At 50.5% G+C, this 20,414-nt stretch overlaps 1 protein-coding gene across 3 annotated transcripts in view; it reads right to left on the bottom strand.

Moving 5' to 3' along the window:
* Positions 1-20,414, bottom strand: part of LOC144338872 (granulocyte-macrophage colony-stimulating factor receptor subunit alpha) — a 43,538-nt gene that overhangs the window by 10,726 nt on the left and 12,398 nt on the right. For all 3 annotated transcript variants that reach the window (XM_077989786.1, XM_077989788.1, XM_077989787.1), the window contains 8 exons: positions 20,116-20,217; positions 17,279-17,400; positions 14,371-14,494; positions 14,118-14,247; positions 11,638-11,810; positions 8,741-8,874; positions 4,299-4,328; positions 1,146-1,281 (listed from right to left, as the gene is read on the bottom strand). In XM_077989786.1, the coding sequence (XP_077845912.1) occupies positions 1,146-1,281; positions 4,299-4,328; positions 8,741-8,874; positions 11,638-11,810; positions 14,118-14,247; positions 14,371-14,494; positions 17,279-17,400; positions 20,116-20,217 (951 nt within the window). The remainder of the gene's footprint in view (positions 1-1,145; positions 1,282-4,298; positions 4,329-8,740; positions 8,875-11,637; positions 11,811-14,117; positions 14,248-14,370; positions 14,495-17,278; positions 17,401-20,115; positions 20,218-20,414) is intronic.

Raw genomic sequence — 20,414 nt, 5'->3', positions numbered from 1 at the left:
ATGGTTTGAGTGGACGAAGACTGACTATTTCCCAGTGGGGCAGAGGGAGGGGGGCTTTAGGAGGGCTGTCAGTGGGGTTGTCCTCTGGCTCTGAAGGGAGCCTAGCTCATTCGTCCTGAAAAAAAAAAAAACACCAGCAAAGCAATATTGCATGACCCTGTATGAGTATGAGACCACCTCCTTCTTTTTTTTTTTTTTTTTTTTGGAGACGGAGTCTCGCTCTGTCGCCCAGGCTGGAGTGCAGTGGCCGGATCTCAGCTCACTGCAAGCTCCGCCTCCCGGGTTCCCGCCATTCTCCTGCCTCAGCCTCCCGAGTAGCTGGGACTACAGGCACCCGCCACCACTCCTGGCTAATTTTGTATTTTTAGTAGAGATGGGGTTTCACGATGTTGGCCAGGCTGATCTCAAACTCCTGACCTCCAGTAATTCTCCCTCCTCGGCCTCCCAAAGTGCTGGGATTACATGTGTGAGCCACCACACCTGGCTAATTTTGTATTTTTAGTAGAGACGGGGTTTCACCATGTTGGCCAGGCTGGTCTCGAACTCCTGACCTCGTGATCCGCCTGCCTCGGCCTCCCAAAGTGCTGGGATGACAGGCGTGAGCCACAGCGCCCGGCCCATCTGGCTGATTTTTTGTATTTTTAGTAGAGACAGGGTTTCACCATGTTGGTCAGGCTGGTCTCAAATTCCTGACCTCCGGTGATCCGCCCGCCTCAGCCTCCCAAAGCGCTGGGATGACAGGTGTGAGCCACCGTGCCCGGCCGAGTTTCTGTATTTTTAGTAGAGACGGGGTTTCACCATGTTGGCCAGGCTGGTCTCAAACTCCCGACCTCCAGTGATCCACCTGCCTCGGCCTCCCAAAGTGCTGGGATGACAGGCGTGAGCCACCATGCCCGGCTCTTCTCTGGTTATTAAGGGAGCGTAGCTCATCCATCCTGAAAAAACATCAGCAAAGCAATGTTGCGGGACCAAGCACGAGATCCCCTCCTTCTTTCTAGCCTCAGCGATAAACTCAGAGCCTGACGCTATTCCAAGCGATGTTCTTAACTCAATCTCAGCACCCAGGGCAGAGCCGCTGACCTCTGTGCCTGCTCCAAGGTGTTGGCAGACGGCACAGACATCCCTTACCTCCGCCCAGCGCTTACCAAATTCAGCGGCTTCACTCCAGGAACTCCAGTTCAGGATGCGGACGTCTGCAGCTCTGATCTTCACAGCATGTTTCGCTCTGGGTTCAGAGCTTGGAAAGTTGTATCTATTTTCCAGATCACCAGAAACATTGATCTTGGGAGGAAGAAAGAAAGTTAGAGATCGGTGTCTTCGCGTGGAGGAAAAGGCTGTCTTTTTTCATTCTTCTATCTTTTAAATTTTTTTCTCCTTTTTTTTCTTTTTTTTCCTACCATTTTGAATGCACCTGCTCTGATCAAGTCTTGGAAGCTAACCAGAGTCAAGCCTCATTAGTATTTGGATGGCAGACAACTTAGGAAAATTTGGGTGATGTAGGTATTTTATTTTTCTATTCTATTCTATTCTATTCTATTCTATTCTATTCTATTCTATTCTAGTCTAGTCTAGTCTAGTCTATTCTAGTCTAGTCTAGTCTAGTCTAGTCTAGTCTAGTCTAGTCCAGTCCAGTCCAGTCCATTCTATTCTATTCTATTCTATTCTATTCTATTCTATTCTAGTCTAGTCTATTCTAGTCTATTCTGTTCTATTCTAGTCTATTCTATTCTAGTCTAGTCCAGTCCAGTCCAGTCTATTCTATTCTATTCTATTCTATTCTATTCTATTCTAGTCTAGTCTATTCTATTCTAGTCTAGTCTAGTCTATTCTAGTCTATTCTATTCTAGTCTATTCTAGTCTATTCTATTCTAGTCTAGTCTATTCTATTCTAGTCTAGTCTATTCTAGTCTATTCTAGTCTAGTCTAGTCTAGTCTAGTCTAGTCTATTCTATTCTAGTCCAGTCTATTCTATTCTATTCTATTCTATTCTATTCTAGACAGACTCGCGCTCTGTCACCCAGGCTGGAGTGCATTGGCATGATCTGGGCTCACCACAACCTCTGCCTCCTGGGTTCAAGCAATTCTCCTGCCTCCACCTCCTGGGTTCAAGCCATTCTTCTGCCTCAGCCTCCCGTGTAGCTGGGATTACAGGTGCCTGCCACCAGGCATGGGTAATTTTTATATTTTTAGTAGAGACAGGATTTCTCCACGTTGGCCAGGCTGGTCTTGAACTCCTGACCTCAAGTGATTTGCACGCCTCAGCCTCCCAAGATGCTGGGATGACAGGCATGAGCCACCGTGACCGGCTAAAATTTTATTTTTTGAAGCAAAAATTGTTGGCCAGGTGTGGTGGCAGGTGCCTGTAGTCCCAGCTACTAGGGAAGCTGAGGCAGGAGAATCGCTTGAACCTGGGAGGTGGAGGTTGCAGTGAGCCAAGATTGCACCACTGCACTCCAGCCTGGGAGACAGAGCGAGACTCCGTCTCAAAAGTAAATACACACATGAATAAATGATTCAGGAACTTAACAGACCTTCAGACGGATAGTTTAGCAAGGGATGTTAAGATCCCCAAGTCCAGCATAGTCGTTGGACAGAGGAGGATACTGAGGGTCAGAGTGGCCAGGAGACTTGGTAAATATCCGGCAACAGAACTCAGTCTAAAAGCATTTTAGAGGGAGACATAGTCTCCTTAGACAGTCACTGGAATATATTCTTAACCCACTCAGAAGAAAGAGGAATAAAATGGGAAAATCAGTAGAACGGGCTGAGCATTAATATTCCAACCGTTGGGACATGAAGGTTGAGGCCAAGAGCGGATCCTGCCCAGTAAGAACTTCGAGAGGGCCCTCATGCATGTGAGATCTTCTCCTCTGGTTCAGGGTCACGCCCCATCCTGTCCACCCCTGGGTAACACTGGCAGTAAGAGTCCCGTAAACCTACACTGTAGGGTCCCGCTGGGTTCGTGAATAGGGGACTGTAGGGTGACACTAGGGTTCTGAGTGGTTCAACCGTATGTGGGACAGAGTATTCTCCTGTCTACACTGGATCCAGGTAGACGTGGGGCAGGCTCTCCTTCTTGTCTACAAGGGTCTAGGTGGAGGTGGGGCGGGGTCTTCTCCTGTCTACACTGGGTCCAGGCAGACATAGGTCAAGGGTAGACCGTAGGGTTACGCCGGGGGTCCTGTAGGGTTATGCTAGGGATCATGAGTAGGAGACAGTAGGGTTACGCCAGGGGGTCATGGGCAGGGGAGTGTACAGTGTTACACTAGGGGTCATGAGTAGGGGACTGTAGGGTTCCGCCAGAGGTCATGGGTAGGGGACTGTATGGTTACACTAGGTGTGGTAAGTAGGGGACTGTACGGGTCATGAGTAGGGGACTGTACGGTTCCGCCAGAGTGGTGAGTAGGAAACTGTAGGGTTACGCCAGGGGTCATAAGTAGGGGACTGTAGGGGCTGTGAGTAGGGGACTGTAGGGTTACGCCACAGGTCATGGGTAGGGGACTGTACGGTTACACTAGGTGTGGTAGGTAGGGGACTGTACAGGTCGTGAGTAGGGGACTGTAGGGTTCCGCCAGGGTGGTGAGTAGGGGACTGTAGGGTTATGCCAGGGGTCATAGGTAGGGGACTGCAGGGGTCGTGAGTAGGGGACTATAGGATTACACCAAGTGTGGTGAGTAGGGGACTGTAGGGTTACGCTGGAGGTCATCAGTAGGGGACTGTAGGGGTCATGAATAGAGGACTGTAGGGTTACACTAGGTGTGGTGAGTAGGGGACTGTAGGGTTACAATAGGGGTGGTGAGTAGGGGACTGTAGGGTTATGCTGGAGGTCGTCAGTAGGGGACTGTAGGGTTACAGTAGGGGTGGTGAGTAGGGGACGGTCGGGTTACAGTAGGGGTGGTGAGTAGGGGACTGTAGGGTTACAGTAGGGGTGGTGAGTAGGGGACTGTAGGGTTACAATAGGGGTGGTGAGTAGGGGACTGTAGGGTTACAATAGGGGTGGTGAGTAGGGGACTGTAGGGTTACAGTAGGGGTGGTGAGTAGGGGACTGTAGGGTTACAGTAGGGGTGGTGAGTAGGGGACTGTAGGGTTACAGTAGGGGTGGTGAGTAGGGGACTGTCGGGTTACAGTAGGGGTGGTGAGTAGGGGACTGTCGGGTTACAGTAGGGGTAGTGAGTAGGGGACTGTAGGGTTACAATAGGGGTGGTGAGTAGGGGACTGTAGGGTTACAATAGGGGTGGTGAGTAGGGGATTGTAGGGTTACACGGAGGGTCGTCCGTAGGGTCCGTGGTTTCACTTACCGGTAGGTTTTCAGTGCCAGGCTGCATATTCTAGAAACAAAACAAAACACAATACAAGGCTCACTGTTCCCATTTCTAAAACACTTTACATGGTTCACACAGTGTCTCCCTTGGTGTGGGCACCGAATGGAAAAAGAGTCCCTGCAGAGTGGCAGGCAGGTCTCCCTCCACAAACCCCAAATCTACAAGACAGGTAGGATGAGGAGCTGCAAACACAGAATTCTTCCTGGCCAGATATCCTCCTGTAATCCATCCACAAAGGTCCCACTGGCCTTGGGGCAGGGTGTTCTGTCTACACTGCATCCAGGTAGACATGAAGTAGGCTCTCCTTGCCTACACTGGGTCCAGGTGGTTGAGGGACAAGATCTCCTCTTGTCTACACTGGATGGAGGTGGACGTGGGGCAGGTCTCTTCCTGCCTACACTGGGTCCAGGTGGTTGAGGGACAAGATCTCCTCTTGTCTACACTGGGTGGAGGTGGACGTGGGGCAGGTCTCTTCCTGTCTACACTGGGTCCAGGTGGTTGAGGGACAAGATCTCCTCTTGTCTACACTGGATGGAGGTGGACGTGGGGCAGGTCTCTTCCTGTCTACACTGGGACCAGGTGGTTGAGGGACAAGATCTCCTCTTGTCTACACTGGGTGGAGGTGGACGTGGGGCAGGTCTCTTCCTGTCTACACTGGGTCCAGGTGGTTGAGGGACAAGATCTCCTCTTGTCTACACTGGATGGAGGTGGACGTGGGGCAGGTCTCTTCCTGTCTACACTGGGTCCAGGTGGTTGAGGGACAAGATCTCCTCTTGTCTACACTGGGTGGAGGTGGACGTGGGGCAGGCCTCTTCCTGCCTACACTGGGTCCAGGTGGTTGAGGGACAAGATCTCCTCTTGTCTACACTGGGTGGAGGTGGACGTGGGGCAGGTGTCCTTCTGTCTACACTGGGTCCAGGTGGTTGAGGGACAAGATCTCCTCTTGTCTACACTGGGTGGAGGTGGACGTGGGGCAGGTCTCTTCCTGTCTACACTGGGTCCAGGTGGTTGAGGGACAAGATCTCCTCTTGTCTACACTGGGTGGAGGTGGACGTGGGGCAGGTCCCTTCCTGTCTACACTGGGTCCAGGTGGTTGAGGGACAAGATCTCCTCTTGTCTACACTGGATGGAGGTGGACGTGGGGCAGGTCTCTTCCTGTCTACACTGGGTCCAGGTGGTTGTGGGACAAGATCTCCTCTTGTCTACACTGGATGGAGGTGGACGTGGGGCAGGCCTCTTCCTGTCTACACTGGGTCCAGGTGGTTGAGGGACAAGATCTCCTCTTGTCTACACTGGGTGGAGGTGGACGTGGGGCAGGCCTCTTCCTGCCTACACTGGGTCCAGGTGGTTGAGGGACAAGATCTCCTCTTGTCTACACTGGGTGGAGGTGGACGTGGGGCAGGTCTCTTCCTGTCTACACTGGGTCCAGGTGGTTGAGGGACAAGATCTCCTCTTGTCTACACTGGGTGGAGGTGGACGTGGGGCAGGTTGTCTTCCTGTCTACACTGGATCCAGGTGGTTGAGGGACAAGATCTCCTCTTGTCTACACTGGGTGGAGGTGGACGTGGGGCAGGCCTCTTCCTGCCTACACTGGGTCCAGGTGGTTGAGGGACAAGATCTCCTCTTGTCTACACTGGGTGGAGGTGGACGTGGGGCAGGTGTCCTTCTGTCTACACTGGGTCCAGGTGGTTGAGGGACAAGATCTCCTCTTGTCTACACTGGGTGGAGGTGGACGTGGGGCAGGTCTCTTCCTGTCTACACTGGGTCCAGGTGGTTGAGGGACAAGATCTCCTCTTGTCTACACTGGGTGGAGGTGGACGTGGGGCAGGTCCCTTCCTGTCTACACTGGGTCCAGGTGGTTGAGGGACAAGATCTCCTCTTGTCTACACTGGATGGAGGTGGACGTGGGGCAGGTCTCTTCCTGTCTACACTGGGTCCAGGTGGTTGTGGGACAAGATCTCCTCTTGTCTACACTGGATGGAGGTGGACGTGGGGCAGGCCTCTTCCTGTCTACACTGGGTCCAGGTGGTTGAGGGACAAGATCTCCTCTTGTCTACACTGGGTGGAGGTGGACGTGGGGCAGGTCTCTTCCTGTCTACACTGGGTCCAGGTGGTTGAGGGACAAGATCTCCTCTTGTCTACACTGGGTGGAGGTGGACGTGGGGCAGGTCCCTTCCTGTCTACACTGGGTCCAGGTGGTTGAGGGACAAGATCTCCTCTTGTCTACACTGGATGGAGGTGGACGTGGGGCAGGTCTCTTCCTGTCTACACTGGGTCCAGGTGGTTGTGGGACAAGATCTCCTCTTGTCTACACTGGATGGAGGTGGACGTGGGGCAGGCCTCTTCCTGTCTACACTGGGTCCAGGTGGTTGAGGGACAAGATCTCCTCTTGTCTACACTGGGTGGAGGTGGACGTGGGGCAGGCCTCTTCCTGCCTACACTGGGTCCAGGTGGTTGAGGGACAAGATCTCCTCTTGTCTACACTGGGTGGAGGTGGACGTGGGGCAGGTCTCTTCCTGTCTACACTGGGTCCAGGTGGTTGAGGGACAAGATCTCCTCTTGTCTACACTGGGTGGAGGTGGACGTGGGGCAGGTTGTCTTCCTGTCTACACTGGATCCAGGTGGTTGAGGGACAAGATCTCCTCTTGTCTACACTGGGTGGAGGTGGACGTGGGGCAGGCCTCTTCCTGCCTACACTGGGTCCAGGTGGTTGAGGGACAAGATCTCCTCTTGTCTACACTGGGTGGAGGTGGACGTGGGGCAGGTGTCCTTCTGTCTACACTGGGTCCAGGTGGTTGAGGGACAAGATCTCCTCTTGTCTACACTGGGTGGAGGTGGACGTGGGGCAGGTCTCTTCCTGTCTACACTGGGTCCAGGTGGTTGAGGGACAAGATCTCCTCTTGTCTACACTGGGTGGAGGTGGACGTGGGGCAGGTCCCTTCCTGTCTACACTGGGTCCAGGTGGTTGAGGGACAAGATCTCCTCTTGTCTACACTGGATGGAGGTGGACGTGGGGCAGGTCTCTTCCTGTCTACACTGGGTCCAGGTGGTTGTGGGACAAGATCTCCTCTTGTCTACACTGGATGGAGGTGGACGTGGGGCAGGCCTCTTCCTGTCTACACTGGGTCCAGGTGGTTGAGGGACAAGATCTCCTCTTGTCTACACTGGGTGGAGGTGGACGTGGGGCAGGTCTCTTCCTGTCTACACTGGGTCCAGGTGGTTGAGGGACAAGATCTCCTCTTGTCTACACTGGGTGGAGGTGGACGTGGGGCAGGTCTCTTCCTGTCTACACTGGGTCCAGGTGGTTGTGGGACAAGATCTCCTCTTGTGTACACTGGATGGAGGTGGACGTGGGGCAGGTCTCTTCCTGTCTACACCGGTCCAGGTGGTTGAGGGACAAGATCTCCTCTTGTCTACACTGGGTGGAGGTGGACGTGGGGCAGGTCTCTTCCTGTCTACACTGGGTCCAGGTGGTTGAGAGACAAGATCTCCTCTTGTCTACACTGGGTGGAGGTGGACGTGGGGCAGGTCTCTTCCTGTCTACACTGGGTCCAGGTGGTTGTGGGACAAGATCTCCTCTTGTCTACACTGGGTGGAGGTGGACGTGGGGCAGGTGTCCTTCTGTCTACACTGGGTCCAGGTGGTTGAGGGACAAGATCTCCTCTTGTCTACACTGGGTGGAGGTGGACGTGGGGCAGGTCTCTTCCTGTCTACACTGGGTCCAGGTGGTTGAGGGACAAGATCTCCTCTTGTCTACACTGGGTGGAGGTGGACGTGGGGCAGGTTGTCTTCCTGTCTACACTGGGTCCAGGTGGTTGAGGGACAAGATCTCCTCTTGTCTACACTGGGTGGAGGTGGACGTGGGGCAGGTTGTCTTCCTGTCTACACTGGGGGTAGGTGGTTGAGGGACAAGATCTCCTCTTGTCTACACTGGATGGAGGTGGACGTGGGGCAGGTCTCTTCCTGCCTACACTGGGTCCAGGTGGTTGTGGGACAAGATCTCCTCTTGTCTACACTGGGTGGAGGTGGACGTGGGGCAGGGTCTCCTGCTGTCTACACTGGGGGTAGGTGGGGGTGGGGTCGGGTCTCCTTCTGTCTACACTGCGTCCAGCTGCAGATGGAGCAGAGGCTCTCCCTTGCTTGTTGCATCACCCTCCACACCTCCGGGTCCACTTTCTGGTTCCATGGTTGCAGGATCATCCTTGTCCATCCTCCTGCAACTTCCTTCAAGGTTGCTTCACAGGCCACAGGCTCCTCACCGCTTCCTCTGCTCCCCGAAGTGCATTCACCCCAGGGTCACCGCTTTCCATCCACCCATCCTTCCCCCAGGCCACATCCCCCGGATTCCCAGGCTCCTCTGTGGGCGTGTCCCGTGCGCCTCCCTCCTGATGCCCGGGCCCAGGGGATCTCTCACCGACCTTTCTGTGGACGTCCAGCTGGTACTGAAAGTCCAGGTACGACAGCTTCTGATAGGTCCTGGGCTGTTTCCACCGTACCAGGCAGTGCGTCGTGTTGCAGCGTACAGTGACGTTACCGGGCGGGTTAAATCGTTCTGGAACGAGGGTGCAGGATACACCCCTGAACCCCAGAGGTCCTGTCTACACTGGGTCCAGGTGGAGGTGGGGCAGGGTCTCCTCCTGTCTATCCTGGGTCCAGGTGGACGTGGAGTAGGACACCTGTTTGTCTACACTGGGTCCAGGTGGAGGTGGGCCAGGGTCTCCTGTCTACACTGGGTCCAGGTGGATGTGGAGTAGGACACCTGTTTGTCTACACTGGGTCCAGGTGGACGTGGAGTACGGACACCTCTTTGTCTACACTGGGTCCAGGTGGAGGTGGAGTAGGACACCTGTTTGTCTACACTGGGTCCAGGTGGAGGTGGGACAGGGTCTCCTCCCGTCTACACTGGGTCCAGGTGGAGGTGGGGCAGGGTCTCCTCCTGTCTACACTGGGTCCAGGTGGAGGTGGGGCAGGGTCTCCTCCTGTCTACACTGGGTCCAGGTGGAGGTGGGGCAGGGTCTCCTCCTGTCTATCCTGGGTTCAGGTGGAGGTGGAGTAGGGACACCTGTTTGTCTACACTGGGTCCAGGTGGAGGTGGGACAGGGTCTCCTCCCGTCTACACTGGGTCCAGGTGGAGGTGGGGCAGGGTCTCCTCCTGTCTACACTGGGTCCAGGTGGAGGTGGGGCAGGGTCTCCTCCTGTCTACACTGGGTCCAGGTGGAGGTGGGGCAGGGTCTCCTCCTGTCTATCCTGGGTTCAGGTGGAGGTGGAGTAGGGACACCTGTTTGTCTACACTGGGTCCAGGTGGAGGTGGGCCAGGGTCTCCTGTCTACACTGGGTCCAGGTGGATGTGGAGTAGGACACCTGTTTGTCTACACTGGGTCCAGGTGGACGTGGAGTACGGACACCTCTTTGTCTACACTGGGTCCAGGTGGAGGTGGAGTAGGACACCTGTTTGTCTACACTGGGTCCAGGTGGAGGTGGGACAGGGTCTCCTCCCGTCTACACTGGGTCCAGGTGGAGGTGGGGCAGGGTCTCCTCCTGTCTACACTGGGTCCAGGTGGAGGTGGGGCAGGGTCTCCTCCTCTCTACACTGGGTCCAGGTGGAGGTGGGACAGTGTCTCCTCCTGTCTACACTGGGTCCAGGTGGAGGTGGAGTAGGACACCTGTTTGTCTACACTGGGTCCAGGTGGACGTGGAGTAGGACACCTGTTTGTCTACACTGGGTCCAGGTGGAGGTGGGACAGGGTCTCCTGTCTACACTGGGTCCAGGTGGAGGTGGAGTAGGACACCTGTTTGTCTACACTGGGTCCAGGTGGACGTGGAGTACGGACACCTCTTTGTCTACACTGGGTCCAGGTGGAGGTGGAGTAGGACACCTGTTTGTCTACACTGGGTCCAGGTGGACGTGGAGTATGGACACCTCTTTGTCTACACTGGGTCCAGGTGGACGTGGAGTAGGACACCTCTTTGTCTACACTGGGTCCAGGTGGACGTGGAGTACGGACACCTCTTTGTCTACACTGGGTCCAGGTGGAGGTGGGACAGGGTCTCCTCCCGTCTACACTGGGTCCAGATGGAGGTGGTGCAGAGTCTCCTCCTGTCTACACTGGGTCCAGGTGGAGGTGGGGCAGCTACCATGTCCAGGAGACATACCCACTGGGGCAGGGGGTCCACGGTGGGAGGTGGGGATGGGCTCGGGGAGCAGGAGTCACACTCCTGTGACAGTTCTGAGCCTGAAGAGGCCGGGAACGTCCAATGGGATGGAGGAGTCCATGGGTGGGATGCGATGGGCTTGGGAAGACGAGAGTGTGTGGGCATAAGGAGCTGGCTCCAAGAGGCCAGCCGGGAGTGGGGCACTGGGACACGAAGAAATGCTGGTGAGGAAAAAATGAAGAAAAAGAGGAAGGAAGGAGGAAAGGAGAGAAGGAGAAGGGAGGAGAGGAAGAAGGAAAGAAGGAAGAAGGGAGGGAGAGAGGGAGGGAAGGAAAGAGGGAGGGGAGAAGGAAGGGAGGGAGGGAGGAAGGGAAAGAAGGAAGGAAGGAAGGGAAAGAAGGAAGGAAGGAAGGAAGGAAGGGAAAGAAGGAAGGAAAGAAGGAAAGAAAGAAGGAGAGAAAGACAGAGGCCAGGTGCGGTGGCTGACACCTGTAATCCCAGTACTTTGGGAGGCTGAGGCGGTGGATCATCTGAGATTAGGAGTTCCAGACAGGTCTGGCCAAGATGGTGAAACCCCGTCTCTACTAAAAACACAAAAATTAACCGGGTGTGGTGGCGGCGCCTGTAATCCCAGCTACTCAGGAGGCTGAGACAGGAGAACCGCTTGAACCTGGGGGGCAGAGGTTGCAGTGAGCTGAGATTTCACCACTGCGCTCCAGCCTGGGTGACACAGTGTATCTCAAAAAAAGGGAAGTTAAATCAGCTCAGTTGTAATTGGTTACAGCACCAAAGTTACGCATATATGTATATATTTTTGAGACGTTGCTCTGTCGCTCAAGCTGGAGCGCAGGGGCACAATCTCGCCTCACTGCAACCTCCACCTCCTACGTTCAAGTGACTCTTCTCAGCCTCCCGAGTAGCTGGGATGACAGGTGCCCGCCACCACGCCCAGCTAATTTTTGAATTTTTAGTAGAGATGGGGTTTCCCCATGTTGGCCAGGCCGGTCTGGAACACCCGATCTCAGGTGATCGGCCCGCCTCGGCCTCCCAAAGTGCTGGGATTACAGGTGTGAGCCATCACACCCGGCCTCAGTTACACAGATTTTCAGGCAAATTCCATTTCACCTATAAACAATAGGAAAATCATATGTGTTATTCTCACCTATTTTCTTTGTGTCCAAAAGTGAATCGAAGAATTGGATGCCAATTTCTTGGCTGGTTCCGTTAACCAGGAAGTAATTGCGAGATGTTAATCCTGACAGGTTACCCAGGTGGCATCCCACGTGGGTTCCTGAGTCTTCTATGTAATAAGGACACTGGATCTCCCTCCTTCTCCTACAAGATTAAAAAGTGTTCAGAGAGCAATCAGGAAAACAAAACAAAACACAAAGACGCAAAACAAAACAAAAACAAACACAAAACAACACCACAAAACAAAAACAGCAAAACACGAAACAAAAAAACACAAAAACACAAAACAAACGAAAACAAACACAAAACAAAACAAAAACACAAAACAAAACAAAAACACAAAACAAAAACAGCAAAACACGAAACAAAAAACACAAAAACACAAAACAAATGAAAACAAACACAAAACAAAACAAAAACACAAAACAAAACAAAAACACAAAACAGAAACAGCAAAACATGAAACAAAAAAACACAAAAACACAAACACAAAACAAAACAGAAACAAGCACAAAAAAAACCAAAAACACAAAACAAAAACACAAAAACACGAAACGAAACAAAACACAAAACAAAACAAAAACAAACACAAAACACAAAAACCCAAAACAGAAAAACAACACAAAAGAAAACACAAAAACATAAAACAAAAAAACACACAAAACACAAACACAAAACAAACAGAAACAAGCACAAAACAAAACAAACACACAAAAACATGAAACAAAAAAACACGAAAACACAAAAGAAAAACACAAAAACACGCACAAAAAACAAAACAAAAAACCACAAAACCACAAAACAAAACAAAAAGAAACACAAAAGGAAACACAAGAAAACAGCACAAAACAAAACAAAATAAAAAACAGGCTCAGTGCACTGGCTTGCACCTGTCATCCCAGCACTTTGGGAGGTTGAGGTAGGCGGATCACCTGAGGTCAGGAGTTCAAGACCAGCCTGGCCAGCACAGTGAAACTCCGTCTCTACTAAAAATACAAAAATTAGCTGGGCGTGGTGGCGGCACCTGTAATCCCAGCTGCCAGGGAGGCTGAGGCAGGAGAATCGCTTGAACCCGGGAGGGAGGTGCAGGTTGCAGGGAGCGGAGATGGCACCACTGCACTCCAGCCTGGGTGACAGAGCGAGACTCTGTCTCTAAATAAATATATGGGGCCTGGTGTGGTGGTTCGCGCCTGTAATTCCAACACTTTGGGAGGCCAAGGCAGGCAGATCACTGCAGGTCAGGAGTTCGAGACCAGCCTGGGCAGCATGGCAAAACCCCGTCTCTACCAAAAATACAAAAATTAGCCGGATGTGGCGGCGGGCGCCTGTCATCCCAGCTACTTGGGAAGCTGAGGCAGGAAAACTGCTTGAACCCAGGAGGCCGAGGTTGCAGTGAGCCGAGTTGGTACCGTTGCACTCCAGCCTGGGCAACAGAGCAAGATCATGTCTCAGAAAAAGAGAGAGAAAGAAAGAAAGAAAGAAGGAAGGAAGCAAGGAAGCAAGGAAGCAAGGAAGGAAGGAAGGAAGGAAGGAAGGAAGGAAGAAAGAAAGAAAGAAAGAAAGAAAGAAAGAAGAAAGAAAGAAAGAAAGAAAGAAAGAAAGAGGGAGGGAAGGAAAGAAGGAAGGAAGGAAGGAAAAGGAAAGGAAAGGAAAGGAAAGAAAGAAAGGAAGGAAGGAAAGAAGGAAGGAAGGAAGGAAAGAAAGAAACAAAGAAAGAAAGGAAAGGAAGGAAAAGGAAAGGAAGGGAAAGGAAAGAAAGAAAGGAAGGAAGGAAAGAAAGAAAGGAAGGAAGGAATGAAAAGGAAAGGAAGGGAAAGGAAGGGAAAGGAAAGAAAGAAAGGAAGGAAAGAAGGAAGGAAGGAAGGAAAGAAAGAAAGAGGGGAGGAAGGAAGGAAGGAAAAGGAAAGGAAGGGAAAGGAAGGGAAAGGGAAGAAAGAAAGGAAGGAAGGAAGGAAGGAAAGGAAGGAAGGAAGAAAGAAAGAAAGAAAGAGGGAGGGAGGGAGGGAAGGAAGGAAGGAAAAGGAAAGGAAGGGAAAGGAAGGGAAAGGAAGGAAAGAAATGAAGGAAAGAAGGAAGGAAGGAAAGAAAGAAAGAGAGGGAAGAAAGAAAGAGGGAAGGAAGGAAGGAAGGAAAGAAAGAAAGGAAGGAAGGAAGGAAAAGAAGGAAGGAAGGAAGAAAGAAAGAGAGAGAGAGAAAGAAAGAAAGAAAGAAAGAGGGAGGGAGGGAAGGAAGGAAGGAAAAGGAAAGGAAGGGAAAGGAAGGGAAAGGAAAGAAAGAAATAAAGGAAGGAAGGAAGGAAAGAAAGAAAGAAAGGAAAGAAAGAAAGAAAGAGGGAAGGAAGGAAGGAAGGAAAGAAAGAAAGAAAGAAAGAAGAAAGAAAGAAAGAAAACAACATGATTTTCCTCCCATCCCTGCATTCCTCATAATTCTGCACATGAGGCGAACACTTACTTTGAGTTTTGTATGTACAGAAAATACTGGACGTCACGGGGGGCCGTGGGACCCCTCGCCCAGGTGCAGTTCATGAAATCCACATTGTAGATGAAGCAGGAGAAATTCTGGGCCGCGGTGCCCTCCCTTCCTGGGAAGAGGCAGAAGCAGAATAATGTTCAGGATAAAGTTCAGCGGGATGTCAGTAGATGCTGGCAGGCTGGTGGTCAGGGGGGTTAGTGCTGAGAACCGATCCCTGAACTGTTGTCCTTACCTGAGTTTGGATACAGCAGTTTTTCTTGAAACGTTCTCTGGCTGGTGTTCACGTGAACCTCAAACGTGACCCCTCCATGCAGGCAAATTTCACGAAACGTGCATGAACATTCTTTGTTAGTGACCTGAAGAGTTGCAAGCAGACAGAGCCGATGACCAAACAACGTTCTCTCTCTTTAGTTCTTTGTTTTGAGACGGAGTCTCGCTCTGTCGCCCAGGCTGGAGGGCAGTGGCACAATCTCAGCTCACTGCAAGGTCTGCCTCCAGGGTTCATGCCATTCTCTGCCTCAGCCTCCCTGAGTAGCTGGGACTATAGGCACCTGCCACCACGCCCGGCTAGTTTTTAGATTTTTAGTAGAGACGGGGTTTCACCATGTTGACCAGGTTGGTCTCGAACTCCTGACCTCATGATCCACCTGCCTCGGCCTCCCAAAGTGCTGGGATGACAGGCGTGAGCTGCCACACCCGGCCATGGTATTGGTTTTTACCTGCATTTGGCGACACCCGCCTACCTCCCTTTGTGAAATCGTCTCCCTAAGCTTCCTCCGAGGACTCTGAGGTCTTGCAGGTGAAAACTCAATGTTATACTCTAGCAATGCTGAAAATATCAAACTAGAGGCTGGGTGCGGTGGCTCACGCCTGTAATCCCACACTTTGGGAGGCCGAGGCGGGTGGATCACTTGAGGTCAGGAGTTCGAGACCACCATGGCCAACATGGTGAAACCCGGTCTCTACTAAAAATAAAAATAATTAGCCAGGTGTGGTGGCAGGTGCCTTTAATCCCAGCTACTCGGAAGGCTGAGGCAGGAGAATCTCTTGAACCTGGGGGGCACAGGTTGCAGTGAGCTGAGATTGTGCCACTGCACTCTAGCCTGGGTGATACAGCAAGACTCCATCCCCCCCAAAAAAAGGCCGGGCACGGTACCTCACACCTGTCATGCCAGCACTTTGGGAGGCCGAGGCGGGCGCGGATCACGAGGTCAGGAGTTCGAGACCAGCCTGACCAACATGGTGAAACCCCATCTCTACTAAAAATACAAAAAGTAGCCGCACATGGTGGTGGGCGCCTGTAATCACAGTTATTCGGGAGGCTGAAGCAGGAGAATCCCTTGAACCCAGGAGGCGGAGGTTGCAGGGAGCCGAGATCGTGCCACCGCACTGCAGCCTGGGCAACAAGAGCGAAATTCCATCTCCAAAAAAATATATATCTATATATCTCTATATCTCTATATATCTCTATATCTCTATATACATATATCTCTATATATCTCTATATCTCTATATCTTTATATCTCTATATATCTCTATATCTCTATATCTTTATATCTCTATATATCTCTATATCTCTATATATCTCTATATCTCTATATATCTCTATATCTCTATATATCTCTATATCTCTATATATCTATATATATCTATATATCTATATATATCTATATATCTATATATATCTATATATATCTATATATCTATATATATCTATATATCTATATATCTATATATATCTATATATATCTATATATCTATATATATCTATATATCTATATATATCTATACATCTATATATCTATATATATCTATACATCTATATATATCTATATATATCTATACATCTATATATCTATATATATCTATATATCTATATATCTCTATATATCTATATATCTATATATCTCTATATATCTATATATCTATATATATCTATATATCTATATATCTATATATATCTATATATCTATATATCTCTATATATCTATATATCTATATATCTCTATATATCTATATATCTATATATCTATATATATCTATATATCTATATATCTCTATATCTATATATATATCTATATATCTCTATATATATCTATATATCTATATATCTCTATATATCTCTATATATCTCTATATCTATATATTTCTATATATATCTATATATCTATATATGTATCTATATATATCTATATATGTATCTATATATATCTATGTCATCTGGGGTAACATAGCAAGATCATCCATCCATCCGTCTAATATGTATAGAATTATCAATCTACCGATCATGTATTATCACCTATCTAGTAGTCAAAAAATTATCTATCACCTACCTATCGATCGTCTATATTTCTCTGTTCCTCTCCTTCCTCTTTATTCTCTGTCTGTGTGTTTCTCCCTCCTTCCCTCCCCTCTCCCCGCTCTTCTGTCTCTGTCTCTTGTGTTTCAAAAGCCCTGACCTTAATCCCTTGGGAGGCCACGACGGTGAAACACTGACGAAATCCCAGACAGTTTACTTTTCTCCAACCTTCTTCGACCACAGACGCCGACTCACCTCCAACTGCACTTACCAGGATTTCTCGGGCTAAAATACGGTGGAACACGCTCACCCCAGAGAATCAGCCTGTGATACACACTGTGGACGTGAACTAACAGAACTTTCCCAGCCTACTTGAGATTATGGCTCCCATGTTTCTCCAAATACCGCACTTGTGCTGTCTGTGTCCGTGGCCCTCTCGCTTTAATTTAATTTAATTTATTATGATCATTATGTTTCGAGATGGAAACATAATGAGTTTCGCTCATGTTGCCCAGGCTGCAGGGCTGTGGCACCATCTCGGCTCACCACAACCTCCGCCTCCCAGGTTCAAGCAATTCTCCTGCCTCAGCCTCCGGAGTAGCTGGGATGACAGGTGCGCACAACCACGCCCGGCTAATTTTGTATTTGTAGTAGAGACGGGGTTTCACCGTGTTGGTCAGGCTGGTCTCCAGCTCCCGATCTCAGGTGATCCACCCGCCTCGTCCTCCCAAAGTGCTGGGATGACAGGCGTGAGCCACCGCACCTGGCCGGTCCTGTTGCTTTTAAGTCAGAAAGGGCCGTGTGTAAAGGACAGGGGTTGAGCATGGGAAATTGGTCTCACCCTGGGTTCCACGACTCTGTCCTTCTTGTCAGTTAGGAAACACCTGCTGAACGTTGTGTTTTCTTGGCAGTCCCAGGTTAAATTCATCGTCCTGGCGTCGAACCTCACATTGAGGCTAGAGGCTACAAGGAGTGGGCCCTGAATTCAGAATTTCCTCTTTTCCTGTTTCCTTTTTCTTTTCCCTTCCTCCCTCCCACCCTCCCTCCTTCCCTCCCTCCCTCCCTCCCTCCCTCCCTTCCTTCCTTCCTTCAATCCCTCCCTCCCTCCCTCCCTCCTTTCTTTCTTTTCTTTCTGTCTTTCTTTTCTTTCTCTTCTCTCTCTCTCTCTCTCCTCGGTCTCTCTCTCTCTCTTTTCTTTTTTTTTTTTTTTGAGATGTAGTCTCGCTCTATCACCCAGGCCGGAGTGCAGTGGCCGGATCTCAGCTCACTGCAAGCTCCACCTCCCGGGTTCACGCCATTCTCCTGCCTCAGCCCCCCGAGTAGCTGGGACTACAGGCGCCCGCCACCATGCCCGGCTAATTTTTGTATTTTTAGTAGAGACGGGGTTTCACCGTGTTGGTCAGGCTGGTCTCGAACTCCCGACCTCAGGTGATCCACCCGCCTCGGCCTCCCAAGATTCCGGGATTACAGGCGGGAGCCACCGCACCCGGCATTTCCTGTTTTTTCTCTTCCCACCTGGCTCTAGGAGGTGAAGTTTGTGGCTGGAACCTGCTGAGTTTCCTCTGTCACCCACATGGCCCCAGGACATCCCACATCCTCAGGAATCTGTTCCTCCCTTGTCCACCTTCCCTCCTTTTCTCAGCCCCCTTTGCTGTTTCTGAAAAAAGGAGATGTCTACAGCAGAAAGGTGGCTCACGCCTCCAATCCCAGCATTTTGGGAGGCTGAGGCAAAAAACTGGCTTAAGCCCAGTAGATTGAGATCAGCCTGGGCAACACAGCAAGACTGCATCTCTGAAAAAAACACAGTTTTTTAAAAGTTTAAATTAGGCAGGCGTGGTGCTGCACATCGGCAATCCCAGCCCTTTGGGAGGCCCAGGTGGGCGGATCACCTGAGGTCACGAGTTCAAGACCAGCCTGGCCAACATGGTGAAACCCCGTCTCTACTAAAAATACAAAAAAATTAGCCGGGTGTGGTGGTGGACGCCTGGAATCCCACCTGCTCCGGAGGCTGAGGCGGGAGAATGGCGTGAACCCGGGAGGTGGAGATTGCAGTGAGCCGAGATCACGCTATTGCACTCCAGCCTGGGAGACAGAGCAAGACTCCATCTCAAAAAAAAAAAATAATAGTAATAAAATAAAAAACCAGTCTTTGCAGCATAGCAAGACTCCATCTCTACAAAATAAAAATAAAAATAAAATATTAAATTAGCTTGGCGTGGTGGTGCATGTCTGCAGTCCCAGCTACTCGGGAGGCCGAAGGGGCAGGTTCTCTTGATCCCAGAAAGTTGAGGCTGCAGCGACCCGAGATCGCGCCACTGCACTCCAGACTGGGTGACAGAGCGAGACCCTGTCTCAAAAAAAAAAAAAAAAAAAAAAGAAAAGAAAAAAAAAAAAAAAAGGGAGAAAGAAAACCACCTGAATGAGAACAGGCAAAGGCGCTATCCAGAGTGATGAGGCTCAGAACACGGTTCCCAAATTATGGAACCTTGGCAGTTTAAAATAAAACTGACGGAATGTGAGAAAATTGCAGACACAGAAAAGCTGTCTTTGTCTGTCTTCCCTGAACCAGGTCACAAAATATCTGCAAATATTTTCCTGAAGCAGACCTGACACCCTCAGTCCAGAGGGTCCCTCCCTGAAATGCAAATCAAAACCACAACGAGATATCATTCCACACCAGTCACAATGGCTATTATTAAAAAGTCAAAAAACAAGAGGCTGGGCGCGGTGGCTCACGCCTGTAATCCCAGCACTTTGGGAGGCTGAGGCAGGTGGATCACATAAGGCCAGGAATTTGAGACCAGCCTGGTCAACATGACAAAACCCCATCTCTCCTAAAAATACAAAAACTAGCTGGGCATGGTGGCGGGCGCCTGTAGTCCCAGCTACTCGGGAGGCTGAGGCAGAAGAATCGCTTGAACCCAGGAGGATGAATTCGCAGGGAGCCAAGACTGAGCCACTGCACTCCAGCCTGGGCAATAAGAGCGAGACTCTGAAGAGAAAGAAAAAGAAAAAGAAAGAAAGAAAGACAGAAAGAAAGAAAGACAGAAATAAAGAAAGAAAGAGAGAGAGGGAGAAAGAAAGAAGGAAAGAAAGAAAGAAGGAAAGAAAGAAAGAGAGAGAAAGAAAGGGAAAGAAAGAAAGAGAGAAAGAAGGGAGGGAAGGAGGGAAGGAAGGAAAGAGAAAGAAAAAAGAAAGAAAAAGAAAGAGAAAAGAAATGAATCAGGAGGGAGAGAAGGATGGAAGGAAGGAGAGAAGGAAGGATGGAAGGAGGGAGGGTAGGAGGAAGAGAAGGAAGCAAGGGAGGGAAGAAGGGAGGAAGGAAAAAGGAAGGAAGCAAAGAACGAAGGAAGGAAGGAAGAAACACTTTGGCCCCAAGGAGACCTGGGTCCTCATCTTGGCCCCGTCACTACCTAGATGGTCTTTGGGTTACACCGTGGAGGTCTCTGAGCCTCTGTTTTCTCATCTGTAGAATGGGTGGATGGACATTAACAGCAGAAAAGGAGGTGAGGACAAGAGGAATTCTCAGCTTCTGGTGGGTCGGCTGGTGCTTACTGGGTCCCTCATAAACATTAGAGATGAAATGCAAATGCACCCAGGTATCCACGTAGGTCTCCAGACACGAGACGTCTAAACGAGGGCTGCAGGGAAGGTTCAGCCACAGGTTTCCGTACTTACCCGGTTTCTCTGGGATCAGGAGGAATGCTGGCTGCAGCAGCTCACACAGTACAAGGCTTGTGACCAGGAGAAACATGCTGCTGGCCAGAGAGAAGGGAAGAGCTGCAGGACAGAAAGCGTCACACAGTGAGAAGCGTGGCTCTCCCAGGACATTCCTGGCAGGGGACCCCAGGGAGGTGATCTGGGGAAACAAACCAGCTGCTGACCTGGTCAAATGGGGGATCGTGGCCAGCTGTGGAAGGTCTGCATGGCCATTATTCCGTCTCCCACGTGGGATTAGGACGTGGACATCTTTGGGG

This window comes from Macaca mulatta, chromosome Y (assembly GCF_049350105.2).
Source record: "Macaca mulatta isolate MMU2019108-1 chromosome Y, T2T-MMU8v2.0, whole genome shotgun sequence".
Taxonomy (NCBI): Eukaryota; Metazoa; Chordata; class Mammalia; order Primates; family Cercopithecidae; genus Macaca; species Macaca mulatta.
Note: the sequence above shows the minus strand (reverse complement) of the source record. Positions and strands in the feature narration are given on the sequence as shown.